Source organism: Pholis gunnellus, assembly GCF_910591455.1.
Source record: "Pholis gunnellus genome assembly, chromosome: 8".
In the NCBI taxonomy this organism is placed as follows: domain Eukaryota; kingdom Metazoa; phylum Chordata; class Actinopteri; order Perciformes; family Pholidae; genus Pholis; species Pholis gunnellus.
In genome coordinates this window covers 18,708,349-18,728,868 of record NC_136534.1, presented here as the reverse complement: position 1 = coordinate 18,728,868, position 20,520 = coordinate 18,708,349, and the positions used below count along the sequence as shown (strand labels likewise).

The 20,520-nt window shown below is 47.1% G+C and overlaps 1 protein-coding gene across 1 annotated transcript in view; it reads right to left on the bottom strand.

Moving 5' to 3' along the window:
- Positions 1-2,644: 2,644 nt before the first annotated feature.
- The window catches only part of erfl3 (Ets2 repressor factor like 3), a 40,142-nt gene continuing 22,266 nt past the window's right edge, over positions 2,645-20,520 (bottom strand). The window contains exons 2-5 of the mRNA XM_079164271.1: positions 14,779-15,013; positions 6,657-6,772; positions 5,327-6,504; positions 2,645-5,127 (exon numbers count right to left, since the gene is read on the bottom strand). Of these exons, the coding sequence (XP_079020397.1) occupies positions 4,423-5,127; positions 5,327-6,504; positions 6,657-6,772; positions 14,779-15,013 (2,234 nt within the window). The 3' untranslated portion in view covers positions 2,645-4,422. The remainder of the gene's footprint in view (positions 5,128-5,326; positions 6,505-6,656; positions 6,773-14,778; positions 15,014-20,520) is intronic.

The following is a 20,520-nucleotide window of genomic DNA, read 5'->3' as shown; positions in this document are numbered from 1 at the left end:
CGTCACGTTAAAAGGTAAATGGGTGAGCCTTATGTGAGCGTTATGTGGGTGAGTGGGCAGCAGCACTGCAGACAAAGTGCTTTTCTTTATCAGCTAAACGCAAAACCTCAGAGCCCATGAGTGTGTGTGTGTGAGTGTGTGTGTGTGTGTGTGTTCATTTCATCCACACAACCATCAGGGATCATGGAGGGCAAGATGAAAGACATGCTCTTGTTCTAATAAGAAGTCATAAAGTTTTAGTTTGAAGTCGGGAACTGTTTCATATAAATATGTTTATACAATATAAACGGACTGGAACATCTTTTATTGTATTCTTTGATTTATATTTAATTTTTTTTAGATTTTTGTTTTTCTATATATAAATGTGTTTTCAAGTTGTCGCTTGAGGGGCAAATAACTTATCTTTGAATAAAAAAAAAAAGATATGTGCAAAAGATAAATCATGTTAGGAGAGTACAGTGTAGACCTGCATTTAAAAATAGAGAATTTGACACATTCACAGCCGGTTAGCTTAGCTTAGCATAAACAGTGGAAACAATAGCTCCGTCACACGTTACCAAAATCTATCTCCAAACACCTCCAAAGCTCACTAAATAACTTTCACTTTAAGATATTTACTTTTAATTAATGTTAATTTTGAAGTTTATAAATGAAAAAAGACCTCATATGACTGTCGGCTTGTTGTTGACGAGACAAAAAGTCAGCAGGTCAATCTCTTTGTTTACCAATAAAACTCCTCTGTCTGCTCGGGCTTATGTGTCCTTATGAATATGAAAGAAGAGCACACACAAACAAACGCAGTGATATTCATATTGGGTTCCAACCGGTTTTAATTAACCCTGATTACAGCTTAATTACAAGTTTGAAAAAAAAACAAAAAACAACGAAACACGAAAGAAGTGGAGAAATCCAATGTTACATCATGGTATTAACTCTCATCTCTCCATCTGAGTGTTACGTAACGGCTCGGGGGAGACGAGGCGAAAGAAGGGCGTGAAAGAGGGAGAAGACCTTTACACAGTCAAACAGTACACATCTTCTTTTCTCCTTTTAAAATGATACAACCCTCCCCCCCCCAAAAAAAATGAAAAACAATATACAGAAGCAAAGAGAGAAAAAGGTAACATTATAAAATAAAAATTACAATACATGACAAAAAGAGATAAAATCACTCCTCCCTCTGCCGCTAAATAAAATCCTCCGCCGCTGCCTTCTCCTCCTAGTCCCCGTGTTATTTCTCTGTCAGCATCAAAATTAACATTACACATTTGAGTTATATTACATTTGTAAAAACTAAAGACAAGAAAAGGTCTGGTTTAGGGGGTTTAAAGGAGGGAATGGAGGTCTGGGGGGGATTCAACATCATCCAAAGTGATGAAACACAACATAAAAAGCAACAGCTAACAGGGCCATGGAATAATAATAATGCCAGGTGGAGAGGTAAATAACCCAATGAGAACAACAACAACAACAATAATCAATAGCAATATTGTCATCAGAAAAATAAACTGAGAAACCTTTATTCTTTTGATAAGAGAAATGTCGTCTTTGTGCTGTTTGTCTACTGTTCTTTGACTGTTGAGGCCTGAAACAGGATGTAAGAGAGCCAGCATTACAATCAATCTTTTTTTTTTTTTCTTCCTGCAATATCACGACGGAGTCGGATGCTCCGCGGTTTACAGGAAGTCAGACGACGCCTGAAACGGAGCGAAATGAAACAGAAAATAGAGACGACGGAGTGCAGAGCAGGTACGACTGATGCCTGTTGCTGAGATATGAAAAAGTAGTAATAAGGCAGCTGTCAAATACAGACACAGGACTTGGTGGTGTGTGTGTGTGTGTGTGTGTGTGTGTGTGTGTGTGTGTGTGTGTGTGTGTGTGTGTGTGTGTTGTGACATGCTCCAGTCCAGACCACAGGGGTCTGATGAGGAAATTCAATCAGCTCAGGTACACAGACCGCCTGGAGGCCATCTATCTCACAGGTCGCTGCTATAGATCCGTCTCGTCACTGGTCAGGCCGCTGGCTCAGTTAACCAATCAAACGCCTGGCTGCAGAGATGTTAAAACATAATCACAAGAATAATCATTTGTGTACGTGTGAATGTGCATAGTTTGAGGAGAGGGCCTCACATGTCCCAGGCTATCTTACAGTAATGATTAACCCCTCAACCCCCTCTCTCTCTCGCTCTCTCTCTCTGTCTCTCTCTCACCTCAATCCAGAGCTGATGTGAACTTTGGAGCATTATGCTAACTGGCCGAAGAGAAAAGACCGGATTACTACTTTTTATCCCATGAGCACACCCTCACACTCGCACACACACACACAGACAGACAGACAGAGGGCCAGGGGCCAGGACAGCTCGGGTCGAGGAGAACCCGCCTGAGCTGAGCGAGACTGTACAGACGGGAAGGAGCAGAGTGCTGAAAGGCCAAGCTGCTGCAAACGAAGTGAACGGCAGCGTGAACCACACATCTGAATCATTAGCAGTCTGCTCCAGTCCTGGTTGTCTTTCTCTTCTTCTTGCTGGTCTTGTTCTGGTAAACTGGCCCGTGCTGGTTTTCTCTGGCTCGTTTGTCTATGAAACAAATGCACGAGAAAAACCCGGAGCCCCCCCCCCCCCACCCTCCACACCATGTTACCTAGTGAGTGGCAGGACACGTCTTACCACTCAAAAATAATCCACTTACAAACAACCCTGAATCAATCATATCATTAAAATGCTATCGGTCTTTTTAAAATCTCACTTTCTTAATAATTTCCATTTAGAATATATAAAGATATATAGTCTGTATGTGTGTTATCAGAGCTCAGTTTGCAATTTTGTACATGCTATAAAAACAAGGCATAGAGAGGCGCTGTGTGTGTGTGTGTGTGTGTGTGTGTGTGTGTGTGTGAGGTCTAAGATGTTCCCTGCTCTCTCAGGCTCTCACACTCATGCAGTTAACAGGCCTGGCAGTCTCACACACTCTCAGGACCCGAGGATGACGCCACTGCAGAGCTGGAGGTCCAGACAGAGAGACAGGAAGTGTGTTTAAGAGCTAAAGGCAGTGCTGTGCGTGTGTGTGTGTGTGTGTGTGTGTGTTTTGCTGGTTTAGTTAAACACTATCGATGATTGTTAGAGGAGCTTTAGCTGGTGAACTAGGATTCTGTGCTGCTGGGACTCAAGAGAAACTATGTTCAGTGTACAAGCCATGTTAGTGGAGGTGAGGAGGCTAGTTAACGGTTACTGGAACCCCCCTTTACTCCCTTCCTCCCCCTCCTGGTCCCCTCTAGCAGTCCTTTCTCTACTTGTTCATTCTTCTCTTTTCCTCTCCTCACACCTCCCCGGGGTTTGAGATTATTTCTGTGAGCGGAGTCGTGATCTGTCCACAGGTGGTCCCGCAAGAGAAAGAGAAGCAGGAACAGGAGAGAGACAGAAGGACGGTTACACAAAAGTCGAAAGTTCTGAGAGAAGTCTGTGGATGTGCGAGTACGAATGTGTGTCGTTTTCCTGCGTCGCGGCGAACATTGTTAAGTGTCCGTGAGCAATGCTTCCGCTTTTAGTCCCCTTCAATGTTGGCTGTCTCTTTTTTTTTGCTTGTGTGTGTGTGTGTGTGTGTGCGTGTGTGCTTGAATCCAATAAACATACAGCAATAGGCTTCCCTGAGTGGAGTGGGCCAGGTTTAAGAGTCGGTCAGACAACACCCAACAGCCCCACTGTTCAGTCTCAGAGACACACTTTCCTTTTCCGTATCTGCCAAACTTTACAAGGCTTTCATGAGTTAAAGAGTGAATGCTTGCAGCAGTCCTCTCCTCCATGTCACTCCAGGGCTAGGTTTCTTTTCTTAGATACAGGCACTTATCAAAGTCCCGGCCATCTTTTAGGAAAAGTCGCATCGGGGAGAAGGTGCACATCCTCATCCTAGGTGTGTTGCTGGGCTTTAAGAGAGAGAGTGTGTGTGTGTGTGTGTGTGTGTGTGTGTGTGTGTGTGTGTGTGTGTGTGTGTGTGTGTGTGTGTGTGTGTCCCCTGAGGAAAGTGCTGACTGGCTGCTGATCCTATTGATGGAGCTGTGCTACTGGGGCAGGGCGTCTGGAGCTTCACTGGCCAGGCGGGAGGAGAACTTGGAACAAAAGTTTTGCGAGGAAGCCTCCCTCTGATTTCAGTCACTTTGCCTAGGACGGCTGAGACTGAGTGAGTCCCACCTCCCCAAAAGGATGTGTCCCAGAAGAGCCCTGATCCAGACAGATGATCGGAGTGGGAGAGTCAGGCTGTCTTATGAGGTGTCGGTTTTCTACGCGTGTATGTTGGACTGTGCTCTCAGCTCACTGGAGGTTTCAGGAATCTAGTTTTGGGAGAGGGAGATTACAGAGGAACCATTTACATACTCCTGTGCCACCTCCAGTGCTCCCGGAGCAGTAGTGTTTGGACTGTTGTCTCTCATCAGCAGTCTTTGTTCTCCAGAGACAGCTGTGCTGTGGCACGATGCAGCTCAGCGCTCACCCTCCGCTGTGAGGCCAGCGGTGTGGCTAAAGAGCCCTCGTAGGCCAACGGGGGAGGACTGTCCCCTTCTCCGCTGCCAGTCCCGTCCTCCTCCGTCTCCATCCGGCCATTGCTCTGCCTCTCTCTTTCCCTCTCCTCCTCCGGTCGGACTTTCTTGTCGTCCGACTCCTCCTGTGAGGCCTCCATGCGCTGGTCTTCGCTCCAGCGCCTCTTGAAGCGCAGCTTGAGGGGGATGCACTTGGTCTGGGGAGGTTCCACCGAGCCCGTCTGAGGCGGGGGGGTGTTACCCTCCCCTGGTTCGGCGGGTTCACTCTTGAGGGTGGGCAGCACGCGGTGTGCATTCGAGTGTGTGTGCTGCGAGGTGAAGAAGGGCATCAGACCAGGTGGAGGCGGAGCAGGGGCCTTGAAGACGTCCTCGTCCAGGTCCTCATCGGGATGGGGTTGATGTTGGGGCGCGGCTGTGCCGTTAGCAAGGTGGTGGTGGTGGTGTTGGTGGAGGAGGTGGTGGTGGTGGTGGTGGTCAGGGGCTCTGGAGTGGCGAGGGGAGAAGAGTTGAAACTCCTCATCTCTCTCGTCAGGGTCCTCGTCACTAATGTCGGTCACCTCCACCTCCTCTTCTGACTCAATGTCAGAGATGGGCTCCACCTGGACAGAACAAGAGTTAACACATATATTGAAATACATTTAAAATGTAGTTTTAATAAAAACAAGTTTATTTTAAGACAATGTCTGGCAATGGAGTGTTACATATACCTGTGTCCTTTTTAAGGACACACATTTTCCCTGTTTAACTTTGAGATTGCAATGGACACATAATGGGGGATATTTGGGTCGTGTGTCTCACCTTTATTTTGGGAAGCCCTGCACTGTTTAGGGACTGCGTTGAGGAAGAGGCAGAGACGAGGCCTGAACCGCTGGCAGAGCTCAGGTCGCTGCCGAACGACAGCGAGGAGCCCAGGCCGGAGGTAGACGTCATGGATCCGGAGCCTGAGGACAGGGAGCTCTGCCTGAGTTTGCTGTGGCTTTGACTCTCCCTGTGCTTCCTGCCGAGCGGTGGCGGCTGCAGCTTGAACTTGAAAGGAGACATGTGTGGCGCCTCCTCGCTCAGGTGCAGCGGGTGATGCATGGGGTGGGAATGGGTGTGAGGGTGGGCAGAATGAGGTGGATGCGGGTGGTGGTGGGCAGAGTGAGCCAGAGACGGGTGATGGTGCCGCTCTCCTCCCCTCTCTCCCCCCGCTGCCGTCGCGGCCCTTTCCGCTCGCTCGGCCGCTCCTCTGTCTCCGGTCAGACCGGCCTTGTCTGCGGCGGGCCGGTGGGGCTGAGGGATGACGATGTTGGGGTAATGGAGGAAAGCTCTGGGGCTGAGGCCGTAGTTGTATACCGACTGGGTGTGGGCCTGCAGGTAGCGCTTCATGTCCTCCGGGTTGAAGGAGAAGTGGGAGCCTAACATGGGCGACAGGGTGGGTGAAGGGGTGTAGGGCAGGTGAGATGTCGGGGTCATGGAAAGCGCCGGGGACAGAGGAGGGGCTAGGAGGCCGGCTCCTCCCGGGCCCGGCAGAGGAGACACAGGGAAGGGCGACAGGGAGTCTGGGTGGATCCGGTGGGTGTGGCGGGAGCCGTGGTGCCCAGCATGGCTTCCTGGTCCTCCATACATGCGGAACAGGGCTTCATGAGACAGACGGGGATGGATGAGACTCCGGTAACCTATTCCTCCACCGCCAGGTCCTCCTCCTCCTCCTCCTCCTCCTCCTCCTCCTCCTCCACCACCACCCACACCCCTCTCTCCTCTCTCCTCCCCCGCTCCAGCGTTGCCCTCCTCGATCTCAGAGTTGACCGAGGTGCCGTCGCTGCAGTCGCTGACGGAGCCGCGGGCCATTCGTCGGGCCACCGAGCTGAACATGCCGCTGGGGCTGCGCAGATCCTCGTTGGGGGAGAGGACTTCGGAGGGTGTCGAGGGAGGGAAGCGAAAGTGAGTCCCGGCACCGGTGGGGACAGGAGGGGCGCTCTGAGGAACAGTGCTTCCTGGAGACGGCAAGAAAAGAGAATACTGAGAAATAACACATTATGTTCTGCAGTGTAATCCTATGTAATCATGCTATCCTATTGTGGGATCAGGCCTGCTTGCCTGCACACACACACATACACACACACAGCGGTAGACGGTTGAGGCTTACCGGTGGAGCCCATGTCGATGAAGGGGTAGTTGACCAAAACCAGTTTGTTGAAGTTAAACTTATAGGTGAACCTCTTGCCTTTGGTCTTATGGAGGATCCTCTTGTTGTAGTAGTATCTGAAAGGGAGAATAAAAACATGATAAATAAAATCTATGTGAAGAAAAGACACACACATGCCTAATGCATGCAAAGACAAATATAAAAGACGCATGGTTAAATAACTGCGTATTATCTTTTGCCACCAAGAAGTATAAAATACTGGCCTATTAACGACACTGAAACATTCAATTTAAGAAGCACACCTCATTTAAATTATAATTCTGTTCCTGAAGTCATGAGACTATGACAGATGCGCCTGCACACTCAAGCACACACTTTAATAAGCACGAGTCTTTCATGTCGCCCCCCCCCCCCACACACACACACACACTTCTAATGATAGATATTAAAGAGTGTTGTATGACATTTGCACAAAGCAGACCCAGTAAAGAGAAGGGAAGAGGGGGGGGGGGGGGTAAAAAGATGGAAAACAGATAGATGTGAGGCGGAGGATGAAGGTGAGCTGTGGAGCAGCAATGATGCTGTGTGGAGGGATAAACAAACACTTAACAGACCAGAGGTCAATGCTTAATGCCAAATGTGGAACGTAAATGGGCTGTAAGGCCACAAGGGTGTGTCAGCTATTGCGTTCAAGTTCGACACGTGTGTGTGTGTGTGTGTGTGAGACTTGTGTTACTTTGTATGTAGTGGACTATAAGAAAGCCAGGAAGAAACAGGAAAAGTGTCTTTCAGAGTGTTACATGTTCAGATGTTTGCTAGACAAGTATCCCAAACAAACAACAGTGTCCGTCATTCACTTTGCTAGACGGAGCCGTCTCTTTATGTAACAGCAAAGCAAGGCCACCAATAATTCTCCCCATCTTTATCTGCTTATGTAATGGCCATTCTCTCTTTCATGGCTCCTGCCTACAGTACAAGGCTCCATTTGTATTAACCTTTGTCCAGCTTCAGCTCTTTATGTAACGTCTCTTTGCTTTCTTCCCCAGATCCACATCCACTTTATGTAACCTCTACATCCCCGGCTGCCAACCCTCACACGCTGAAGGAGACAAAGCGAAGGAAAAGAGAAAGAGATAAAGAGCGAGAAAGGAAGAAAAAAAAGACGGCGTGTTTGTCCGTGAGATAACAAGCTTGTGTGGCAGGCTAACCAGGAACTACCACTTATATCTTTCTTTCCCCTGGCTTTTAAACATAAGATTCAACCAGACTGCACGGTTGCTCATCATGTCTGCATAGCGACTTGCTTTTACAGCAGCAGGCTCTGCTTCCCTTTCCTCCAGCATGCGTCTGCTGGCACAAGTTAAGTGAAGTGTGCTGACAAAGATCGGGGCTTCAGGGTATGCAGGTAATGCAGAGTTAATGCGAGCCCATTGACTATCATTATGCTGAATGGTAGTTACCCAGACGGGAGTGTGTGCGTGCGTGTCTGTCTGTTTGGTGTTGGGGAGGTGTCACCCTTCACCCCCTCTTATTATGCTTATTACACAGACTGGTTGGGCCGATTTGGCTCTGGGAACAGACTGTTGCTCTTTTTCACTTGTTCTCTTCAACCCTCCTCCTCCTCCTCCCCCCTTTATCCCACTGATACCTCTCTCTCTCTCTCTCTCTCTCCCCTCTTTATTCCAACTCTCTCGCTCGGCACTCGTCCCCTGAGGCGACGGGAGAGGGTGAGGGAGAGAGAGAGGGAGAGAGACAGGACAGGCCTGCACTGTTGAAAACATTGTTTACGCCAGGCACAAAGCAGCATGTAATTTCTGCTCTAGGGGAGACACTCCTGGAGGGAGGGGAGAGGAGCAGTAGGGAGCGAGGAGACGGGCCGAGACAGGCAGGAAGTCGAGCAGAATTAAAACCACAACGAGACTGTGATCGAATTAGCTGATGACAGAAAAGTCAACAAGCTGTGCTAGGGCCCACACACGGGTCGAATATAATACGGATTACAAGGGAACAAATCCAAAGTATCTAAAAATAATTTATTTTGTGCACCATTGGAGCCAATTGGAGCACAATTTCATGATGTACTTCAACTTTATTAACAGACAGCACACTGTGAAACACTATATAACATAGCTCAAGTTTATTAGGCAAAACAAAATAAAAATGAACTTTGTTTCTAAAATGTTGAATCAACTCCTCTCTAAAACTCAAACTGTCCTTAATGACGGTAAGAGTTATTGTGAGCCGTCACACTAGACTGCATTCATTTTTAGATCGGCGTATCTTAGTGTATAATTGGCATTAACATGGACGCATCCCAAAGGCCAATAATATCACTGTGCTGACACATCTGTCTAACCTTGGCTCATGGCGGTTGGATAGTAGGGAGCTTAGCCAACAAAAATCTTGTGCGCGCTTGGCTGCACGCACACACACACACACACACACACACACACACACACGTGCGGCTAATACAAAGAACGCCGAGATGCATAGCGGGAAGCAGACAACAACTTCTGCGTAATCCTAGCCGCGGCAACTGATGCTGCGTTTAGAGCACATGGTCGCCCCTTCTTCCTTCAGGCCCCCACCTCCTGCACCATCGCACATGCTGACTTTGAAGAGCATTTGAACTCACTTCAAAAGAGAAGAAAGAGATTCTTTGAGTGCCTGTGTTTAGCTGCCCAACACACACACACACACACACACACACACACACACACGCCTTACACACACACGCCTTACACACACACACACACACACACACACACACACACACACACACACACGCACACACACTTCTCCCATATCCTGACTATAACTGCCATCTTATTCGGACCTGCTCACACACATGGGTGCATGTGTTTCCCACACATGCCCACACAAAATACCATCCAGGAGATGGTTTAACCAAAAGAGTACATTGACCAATCAGTGCGAGTAAGGGTTTATGCAAATCCTTCAGGGGAGCAGAGGGTAGGATGTCTATCAGCACATGTTGTTACCGTGTGTGATTTTAGGCCAGGGATTAAAGCTGCGATTACACAGACCTGCTATGGTCTAAAACATTATGATCAAAGAAGAGACACACACACACACACACACGAGCAGAGACAGCACTTCAACCAGGTTTGAAGCCAGTCAAACTCGACAGTATTATCATTTACCAATGTGTTATTTAAATAGAACAGCATTCCCTAAACCATTCCATTTGCTCATTCAACAAAGAAGCCACACTGTGTGGCCTTTAACATAATCAACCACAGTGTGGTATAAAATCGTAAAAGTTATTATTCAAAAAGGAGTTTATTATTAACAGTTTATTACCACTTCATTCCGATAAGTTGCTCATAGCTACGTCCATCGGTTCTATTGGATATGATAACATTGTATTTGTTGAGTAATTGCTAAGATCTGAAAGTGTTTGACCACTAATGTTTGTTGGAAAAATAAAGTTGTGTGACAAAATGTGTTCTATCTGTACATTCAGTTCAGGACTGTACGCAATAGTCAACTTCTTGAATTACCCTATGATATGATATCTGTAGAAGCTCAACAATCTATATCAGTATCACTCTACACACACACACACACACACACACACACACACACACACACACACACACACACACACACACACACACACACACACACACACACACACACACACACACACACACACACACACACACACACACACACACACACACACACACTAAAAATGAATTGAACCAACCCGCTTGTGTGTGTGTGTGTGTGTGTGTGTGTGTGTGTGTGTGTGTGTGGACAGGCTGTGCCTTGCCCATTGTTGGGTTGTAAATAGGCGCTGACGGTGACAGGAAGTTGGGATTACAATACTCCCCATGAGCCCCGTGTTTATTTTCTGCCTCTTTCGTCAGCGTTGGCTGTTACACAAACATCCCAGCCAGATCCTTCTCGACACACACATACATACACACACACACACACACCAGCTGCCACAGGTGTGTGTGTGTATGTAAAAGCTGCACACGTGAGCGTGCTTTGTGAGGAAACCAGGTTTGATGAGTGTTTCCTGCTTAAAAAAGGAAATTTGTTTGTCCTGGCATATATATAAATATATGTTTGTCTGTGAAGAGGGGGGTCAGGTCAAGGTCCAATTACGATGGTCACATGCTCTGTGGGTGGCGCGAATATGTACCCGAGCACACTCTGGTGTGCGTGTGTGTGTGTGTGTATTCCGCCCCCATAGAAAATAAAGGGCTCATTCAGTGAGGGACAATGCTATACCCACAATGCTCAAGTTGAACACATACATGCTGCAGAAAGAGACAATGGAAAGACAGTGGACGCTAGCACACGGTGAACACAAAGTCATACAGTGGTACTGTCCATGTGTGCTCCCTCGGCACTTTCTCTCCGGCCCTGGTTGTTTCCACACAGCGCGCTGAAGTAGAGCGAGGCCTTCTGACCTATAAACCCGGCCTGATAGGTGAGTAACACCGTGTGCATACGCAGCAGTATTCTCTGCAGGATGTTTTGCAGTTGTGGGCATTGGGGTTACTTTTAATATGCACATCAGAGCCAATTTGAGTGCAGCAGTTCAAAATGCCGACTTTATTTCAGGGATTTACACCATCATACTCTACCATGTTACCATCAATTCACTTAGGGTGTTATATGCATGTTCTCATGTAATTTACAGCATCACCATAACCAGGAAACTTGTGGAACCATCCTTCTTTTTAAGAAGTTTTTTTCTGTGGTGCCAATTTTCCAGCTGTGGTGGCCGATCACATTGAAATGAATGTTGGACATGAAGCGAACACTACAAACATGCATTGGCAAGAAGTCTGTGTACAATGGTGCATTTGTGCATGTGAATGTGCACATGTGCTGTGTTGTTAATCTTTGCCAGCTGTGTGCGGCAGTCCCCCTGACCTCTGACCCCCGTGTTGGAGCCGATACGGGCTGCTGACTCGAGGACAGGGGGGGGGGGGGGTCGTCTGGAGGTCTGGAGGAGTCGGGACCTCTTAGCATGATTACGCTCATTAAGCCAGCACTCTGCAACGACTGATTGTCAACAGGCTTAACTACCTCTGCTCTCGTGTGGGGACCAGCGCCAGGTCTCAGCTAGACGGTGGTGCAGGGAATCAGGAGGAGGGGTGGAGGCATGGCCTTTTTTATTTGTGGGCGGGTTTACTTCCTCGTCCCAAACATGCAGCCGATGGTTGAAAGACTGTGACCTTCCTTTCATTCATTGCTTGCACCAAACATGTCAGATAGCCCCGAATATCCAAGCAAAAGGTGAGATAAAAAGAGCTGCAACAGACCTTCTATGCTTCTGTTTTTATGCATAACAAGAAAGAACAACAAACTGAATTCACTGAATTAAACTATGAAATATCAGTCTAGCCTCTTTCAACATCAAGCATGTCCACATGCAAATAAACGTGCACGCAGTGGGAGTGTAATCCTCTCAACAGGAGTGGGAATTTCACAGCGGCCGTGGGAGCGGCAGACCGAGATGACGCATGGACTGAGGCTGTGTCCCCTCAATGGAAAGCCAACACAGACACACACACACACGCGCGCACACACAATACAGCAGTGCTGATTACGGGAATTTCCACCATGTGCATGGCAGACATGAAAGAATAAGATCATTGAGGTACAAATAATAATTACCGAGGCTAAGTGATAAAAAAAGAACACTTCAAAGACAGTCGCGCCTTTTCAAGTGAGGGAGCATGTGTGCGTTTGGTAATTGCCACATGCCGACTGTGGTCTCCATTGTTAGCAGACTCCAGGTTTCCTCCATATGAAGGGCACAAGGTGGCCTGCTCTCCAACAGTTTTGCTCCAGATGTGGACCGTTATCGTTCACACGTGTGTTTGTGTGCCTCCTTTATAACTTCTTCAGTCTTTACTGCCATTATTCCTGTCGGCACATTACTATTGATGTGCAAGGCTTCATTTCCAGTGGCTCTTGCGGTGAAGGACTGACGACAGCTCTGGTGTCAAATGAGGTGACTGCGTGGACGCAGGTGAGTGCACGTGTGGGACGTATTGGTGACTGTCCTGAAGTGACTCTGCTCCGTTTACAGGAAGAAAGAGAGAGAGAGACGACCTGGCCATAGGAGGGTGGATGAGGACACAAGAGTGCCGAGGTTGGAAACTAGAAAAAAAGTCTGATAATCAGCCTCTAAGGTCAGTACATCAGAGAGCACTAACACCCACTATATACATATATATATATACATACACGCACTTCCTGCAGCCTAAGCTCCAAATCCGTCGCAGCTCTAGAGGATGGACATGCTATAAATACACAGCTTGACCACGAGTATCCTCATCCATTCAGGAATCCTAAATCCGGACTCAAAGTCTGATTGTGTATGTGTGTCTAGCACACATTAGTAGTCCTTGTTAATTACCTCGGTCCCCATAGGATCCCATCTGTAACTGACATTATCTTAATCTCACACAACACAGTGAGTGAGATGCTCTTCTTACCACTACTGGCCTAAGCTGAGGCGAGTCCCCCAGGGATCTGTGATACTGAACTCTAAAGTGCCGAGAGGTCATTGTGTTACAGTATGGATCACAAGATTGATTAGATGTATCTTCTTTCTATAATCAAACTAAATCGTGACCCCCACTGTCTCCTGACCCCCACTGTCTCCTCGTGAAGCCAAAAAGCACAAATAAAACCAGAAGCATCTGTTGTGTAGCTCAGATTATGTCCATTTTATGGACGCCTCAACTATCGTGTCGGTCCTGAAGGCAATTTGCTTTGCTGACACGTTAGTCTAATTTGATTCACCGCTCACCTAGAAAACCCGGTTATCAAAGCAGATTCAAGCGACCCTCGAAAACAAAGTGCCAGAATGTTACTCTTCACAAAAAAGTGAGGAACAGAAGTCCAAAACAAATGATTAAGTCCATCGATGAGGGTGAATCCTATCAAAGACTAACACTAGACTCATGGTGATCAAATCTAATATTTTCATGCGGTATGTATACTTGAACTTGAAGCTAGGGCCACAACCAAAACAACGTCAATCACTGTCTCGGCTAAGCAGGCGTCCTAAAGGTGTAACGGTGTGACCTGCCAAATGGGTCAGTGTTGTAACTCTACTTGGAGCATAAGAGTAGCTAAACTTGTCCAGGTCAACAGCGTGTGATGGCATGTGGCCCGGGTCACTCTTATGTCATCTACGCGTATTAAAGACTTGGTTATGTGCTATTAGTGCCTTGGCAGGCATGACTAATGCATGTGTGGGTGAGACAGAGCCAGAGAGTGGAAGCTATCGGGGTCTGTGGGTCTGAATGAAAGGCTTCCAGCAGGTCACTGCTACTGGAATCAAAAGCCGGGGTCACAGTAGATGGGAGTCTCAATTCAGGACTTTTGCTGCTCGTCATTCCCCGTCTCTCTCTCCCCTCACTTCCTCTCATCTCTATACCGTTAACCATCTAACAAAGGCATAAATCCCCCAAATTATTAGGAATAAAAAGGTATTCAAGTGTGCCTCAAGTTCATTAAGGTTTTCCTTCCACCTCTCGACATTATCCTTAGCAGAGGAACAGTTCCTCTTCCCAGCTGAGTAAAGCCTGGGGAAGGCACCGGCTGTCCTGCTTGAATTATCTGGAAAAGGAGCAATTTCATCCCGTGTCCATTAGTTGAAACCAGAGATGGTACTATTTCAGGCTTATTCCTCTCCAAAAAAGATGACATTAGACATCCAGAGAGCCAGTCAGTCAGTCCACCACGGCCCCTGCTTCTGCCCACAGCCCACGAGCCAACGCACTAGAGCCTTACACCTCTCCGGTTTGGCCAAACCACCCACAAGAGCGTGGCTCCATGTGAACTGTTTCGGGTGACTGGGCGACAGATTACTGCGAGCTAACTCATCAGGTCTGGTTTCAGAGGGAGACCGATTCATAAAGGTCTTTGAGTCACTCTCTCTTCGTCTGGCCATTTACCGGACATAAATATGAATAGTTCTTCCATAAAGGTTATTATGTATGAGAGTATTTTTCTCAAAGGTCAGGAACAGGAGCAAATAACTATGAATGAATACAGACTTCCACACACATACGCACAAAGAATCAAACATATTCAGCAGGTTTCTCCGTCATCATACCTCAGGGCCCTGCTCAGCTTGTCGTAGTTCATTTGGGGTTTACACTTCCTGGCCCCCCACAGCCGGGCCACTTCATCGGGGTCTTTGATCACAAACTCGCCGTAGTCGCCCTGCCACGCGATGACGTCATGATACTCCTCTTTCCTGAGCAGCTCCAGGATGAAGTGCCACAGCTGGATCTGCCTGGACCCCGGGCTCGACTCGGGCTTGTAGGCCCATTCTGGGAAGGCGATCCCTGTAAAAGAGAGATAAAGAGAGCAGGGGGGGGGGGGGGGGTTAGTGTGCGTCACCGGAGCGCAACAGATAACTGCAGTCGTAGATGTTTCAGGTGAGTAGCTGTCTTCACTACTTTTCGTGGATGATTCCCATGCAATGTCTCTTTTATTAAACAGTTTGAAACATTGGAAACAAGACTAAGGGCAGGAAAAAGTAAAAAAAAACACAACAAACAATGGCAGCACTTTTCCAAAATGATGATATAAGCCAGCCGAGTGAGGGTCGGCGGCTGTGTGCCAGTAAAGTTAAGAAGACAACATTCACCTGGATTTATTTTTATTCAGACAGATGACGTCTGAATGATAAAATATTGATTTATCACTGCAGCAGGCAGTTTGGGACAGACTGCTGCTTAACAGGTAAAAGTTATGGGCTGCCATTAAATAAGTATAGATAGACAGAAGCAGAAAAATATGTAAATGTGAACAATTAGCCACACGTCATATTAAATTGACGTCTAAACATTTAAATTACAACCCCGAGGCAGTTTCAAAACTCCTCTTTCCAGCCTCACCCAGAAGAAGACTAAGTGTGGGGGGAACATGTGTACTTTTTTACTTTGATATGCTCAAAGCTAATAAAGGCATGTAAACTTCATCCTTGTGTGCCTGAAGTAATCTTCAGAGGCTTTGATTTGTCTGATGAAGGCAACTTTCTGTCTCACTTTTTCAGCGTTTATGCATTTTGAATGTCAATATAGCCGATTATACAGCACAGCTGTTGTCATTAATGTGTATTTATGTGACCATAAAAGGATTATTTGGTCAGCTAGGCGGTCTCACCCCTTTCCAGATGTTTGGCCCTTTTTGTTTTATGTTGTTCAGGTGTTTCACTGCACGAGGGGTCTCTAAAAACTACCTAGAAATGCTCGGCGAATAAAAACGTAGACGGCTCAATGGAGAGGTGAACTCCGGGTTTTGTTTAAACCGCATTCTTCTACTGTCATTACCACAGTAGCTCTTCACAGGAAACACACACACACACTGAAACTACAATACTGAAAGTAGTGTAAGTGGGCTTCATGGAACAGTTCGGCACACGAAAAAAAAAAAAAAACCTTTCCAACTCTCCTCCACCTCTTTCCTCTCGTGCAGTCACTCTTTCCTACGACCGGAGGAAAACAACACGGCCAGTCATCTCCCCTGTCTGTCCCTGCATGTCTCTCCACCCGCGGCCCGAAGGAAAACGCAGAGTAAGAGACACAGAACGAGACTGTGGGTGTACGCCTGTTAGCGTGAGCATGTGTGTGTGTGTGTGCCCAAATGTACAAGTTAGAAAGAGCTTTCTGTGCCAGTGCTCGTGTTTGAAAATGTTTATGCAAGTCTCCCACTAACATTCTGTTGCCCGGGTGGTCAAGAGAATTCGACACGACCAGAGCAAAATAGAGTATTACAGTATAATGTTCAGCTAGATATAGCCTGGACTGGGTTTTAGTTTTAGTCCATCAACAGTCATCCTCACGGCGCGGATAAATGCACAAAGTGAGGAGGTGGAGCTGTTAAGAGAAATAGCATCCACCCTGATGAAGTGTTGTTTTGCAGGAAATGTAATGCCAGCTGATGTTATTCTTTAATGTTTGGTGCAAATATTATCATTAAGCTCCACATAACACTGACTGCCCGGAGTAAAAATGTTGCAAGTCTGATGTAATGAAGCACAAGAGAAGTCACATACGTTATTAGAAACACACTCTAATTAAACCACATAAACAACCCCCTCTGTCACTATGAAAATTAATTGAAAGTTGTACATTTAAAAAAAAAAAAAAGTACAGCTTTATTTGTTCTACTCTGGCGATTTATATTATTATTACTTCCTTCTTTGGGAGGAGATGGAAAAACATACAAGGCTAGCATGAAACCAGTGTTTGCAATGCATGCAGCTGCACCGCATGTGAATGGCCACAGAGGAAAAGAGACAGGCTGGGCTGGAAATTGGAAAACAAACAGATTATGGATGTGCAGGCTTGTCAATGGATTTGCAGGATCTCAGCCCGAGGCAGAGATAGATAGCCCTGATAATCTCTGCTGCACCGGCCTGTTCAGACCATTTAGTCACTGTTGCATAACACTAAATAATGGAGAAAGCACATCTGACAGACTATTATGAATCTGTACGAACATAAACTTGAGTTAATAACTTTAAAAACATTTTTCCTTTGTTTTATTTCTATGTAACAGACCCAGCAGAAGCAGGCACGCTTCCAGTTATGTTAGAAGTAGGCAGAGAGGAAAGCTATACTGGCTAATTCCTCCCCGCTATTCCTTGGTGGTTTTCCTCCAATCACAATGATGCATTTGCAAGGCACGGTCAATGAATCACTCGGTTGTCCCACCTACTCAGGAATCATTTTGTGACTCAATTAAAGATTTTTTTGAATATCAGTCAAACAATGTGCCTACACGTTTTCCATTTCCAAATTCCAGACGGGATTTTTTTTTATTATCCGTGCTGAATATTTAGCAGATCGTGTGTGGCCGATGAGGCCGTCAGCAAACAGTCTGTGTCGGCAGCTTAGCTACAGATTATTGTTCTTTATAACAAACACCACGATGTGTGAAGTGTGAAGTGACCATGGGTGTAAAAACGGCATAAACTGTGCCGTCTGTGTTTGTTATTTTCCTCAGACTTTCCAGACAAGTAGGTAGCAGTTAGCATGCAAATGAAACAACACTCCCTCACTGTCGTTTTATTTCCTTTTTCACTTCCCACCCTCCTCACCCTCCTCCTCTCTCACTTTCAAACATTCAAACAAACACTTGTTGCACGATCAAACCCCTGAGTGAGCTACAGTCACAGAGGAACACACCGGGGGCAATCATAAACATATTGGCCCTGCTGAGCCTCCAACAATAACACACACACACACACACACACACACACACACACACACACACACACACACACACACACACACACACACACACACACACACACACACACACACACACACACACACACACACACACACACACACCCATGTCTGCATGTAAAGCAGGAGTTGACCATTAAGAAAACAACATCACCGCTTTTAAGAGTTTGACTTTGTGCAAAATCGGTGACTTTGTGAGCATTTGTCAGTCAAGATGCATCTGTAGTGATCTTTTTGACTTTGGCATTGACCACAGAGGTCACTATACACACACACACACACACACACACACACACACACACACAGACTCTTCAGGTCCTTGAAATGGATCCCATGTAAATACTTGGAGGACTGGCAGCCGGGGCCGTGTGTGAATAGAGGCAAGAGGACATTCTATACCTGAAATGACGCTGTATATAAAAGCTAGCACATTGCATATATATAGTGTGTGTGTGTGTGTGTGTGTGTGTGTGTGTGTGTGTGTGTGTGTGTGTGTGTGTGTGTGTGTGTGTGTGTGTGTGTGTAAGAGAGAGAGGGAGAGACAGAGAGATAGTGGGGATTAGGTTTAGAGGAATGCTGAGAGCAAGAACAGGTGCCTTTGTCCTTCTAGAGTCCAACCCAGGCTGAGCTGTCCTGACTCACACTGGATCAGCTATCACACACACTCTGATCTGTTTCATCAGTCTTCTACACCCAATAGGAGAATTTCTACGGGGAATTTTTGGAATGCGTGTGTGTGTGTGTGTGTATATAATCGGTATGAAGTTAGGTTATGAAGAACAGAGAGAGGAGCAGCAGGGAGGAGCCTGTAGAGCACGTCCTAACCCCCTCCACCACACTTAACCTCTCTGACCTCCACTCTCCCTCTCTTTGGCTCCTTTCCTCTCCCCCCCCCCCTCCCCATGCCTCCCGGGGGAGACACCAGATAGCCATTACAGCATAAATGCACAACACACACACACACACACACACACACACACACACACAGACAAGGCATCAATAATGTAGAGACTGGTGTGGAGGGTTGACGATAGGGGTGCGCCTAATCTCTGGCCTGGGACACTAGAGAGTGCAAGTGCGTCAAGAGGTGTGTGAGTGTGTGTGAGTGTGTGTGTGTGTGCACGCGCGTGTATGTGTGTTGGGACAAGTGAGGGGCAGGTGGTAGAAAGTGATGCAAAAGGGACGAAAAGGAGGAGGATGAAGGGGAGGGGAAGGGGAGGGAGAGGGGGGAGAGGGGGGGGGGTCAGAGTGAAAGAGAAGAAGGCAAGATGAGATGGGGTGAGCACTAGGACAAGTGGAGATCAGAGAAAAGAAAGTTGGAGGAAAATGAGACAGGGGAGGGAGATCGGGGGAAACAAAAGTGGGAAGAGAGAGAGAGAGACAATAGCAAGAGTGGGAGAGGAGAGAGGGGGTGGATGGAGAGGAGGGGAGGAGGAGGAGGAGGAGGAGGGGGGGCGGTAAGGGGGGCGATGAGATCATAGCTCGTCTGGTAGTCTGTTGTCATCCAGATCAGATTGCTTATCCCCCTCCCACCTCCTCCACCTCCTCCCCCTCCTCCCTCTCCCCTCCTCCTTCTCCTCTCTGGGAGTGCGGATGCCTCCTTTCCTCTGTGTGATCTTGGTGGCAGGCCCCTAGCAGACTTCCAACACTGCTGCTATTCCAGCTATGTACGCCACTCACCAGTCCAACAATGACCTCCACTCTCTCACACGCTGCATGAGCAGTGGGGGGGGGGGGGGGGGGGGGGGGGGAGAGATGAAAGCAAAAGAGTGGAAGAGAAAGGAACGAGAGAGAGCAGGACTTAGGAAGATGAAGAGACCGGGTGCTGTGTTACGGCTGGGCGAAGAGGAAACTTCTTGGTCAACTTCAATAGATGGCGTTGAAGATTTGTCCATGTGCTGCTGCATTACGACACATTTACACACGAGTTCATGTCCGATTTCTTGGAGCTCATAATTCATTCGATGCGTCACTGCAGTTTCCATCGTCCATAACTTTAACTTACATGTTTTGATCGTCCTTTAACCACGACTGGCTGTTCGATCCCCTGCTCTTCCTCTCCGCATGTCTAAGTGACCTCGGGCTAGACAGTGAACCCCAAGTTGTTCTCCAAAAAACTCAACTGAAAACATTTTAGTTGACGATTTGCTGCTTTTCTTTAACATATAATATATATATATATATGATGGTTTATGGTATCCAGTGGAGTTGATGACACACGGGCAACACAATACATGTCCCTGCTGCCAATTTCCGATATTCAACAACAAAAGTTGGTCGCTGTGAGGCACCAAAAGATGTAGCAACACATCTGGAAAGGCGAGTAAGAAGAAGGCTGCTAGCGAGCAAACATGGATGTAAACAATGCAAGCGTTGCAAATGTGTAACGAATACACACAATGCATTGTGGGGAGAAACAGTGTTTGTATACAGAAAGCCCCACAGGGTGCCTTTGACTGAGTAACTTTGTCTTTTTGGACTGTTGGATGAATACAACAGGGAATTTGATGATCTATTTGACCCAGAGGCTGACTGGGCCTGAAGTGCCAAGGAGGGCGAGCGCTGATGGGAAGGAGGCAGAGACAGACGGGCAG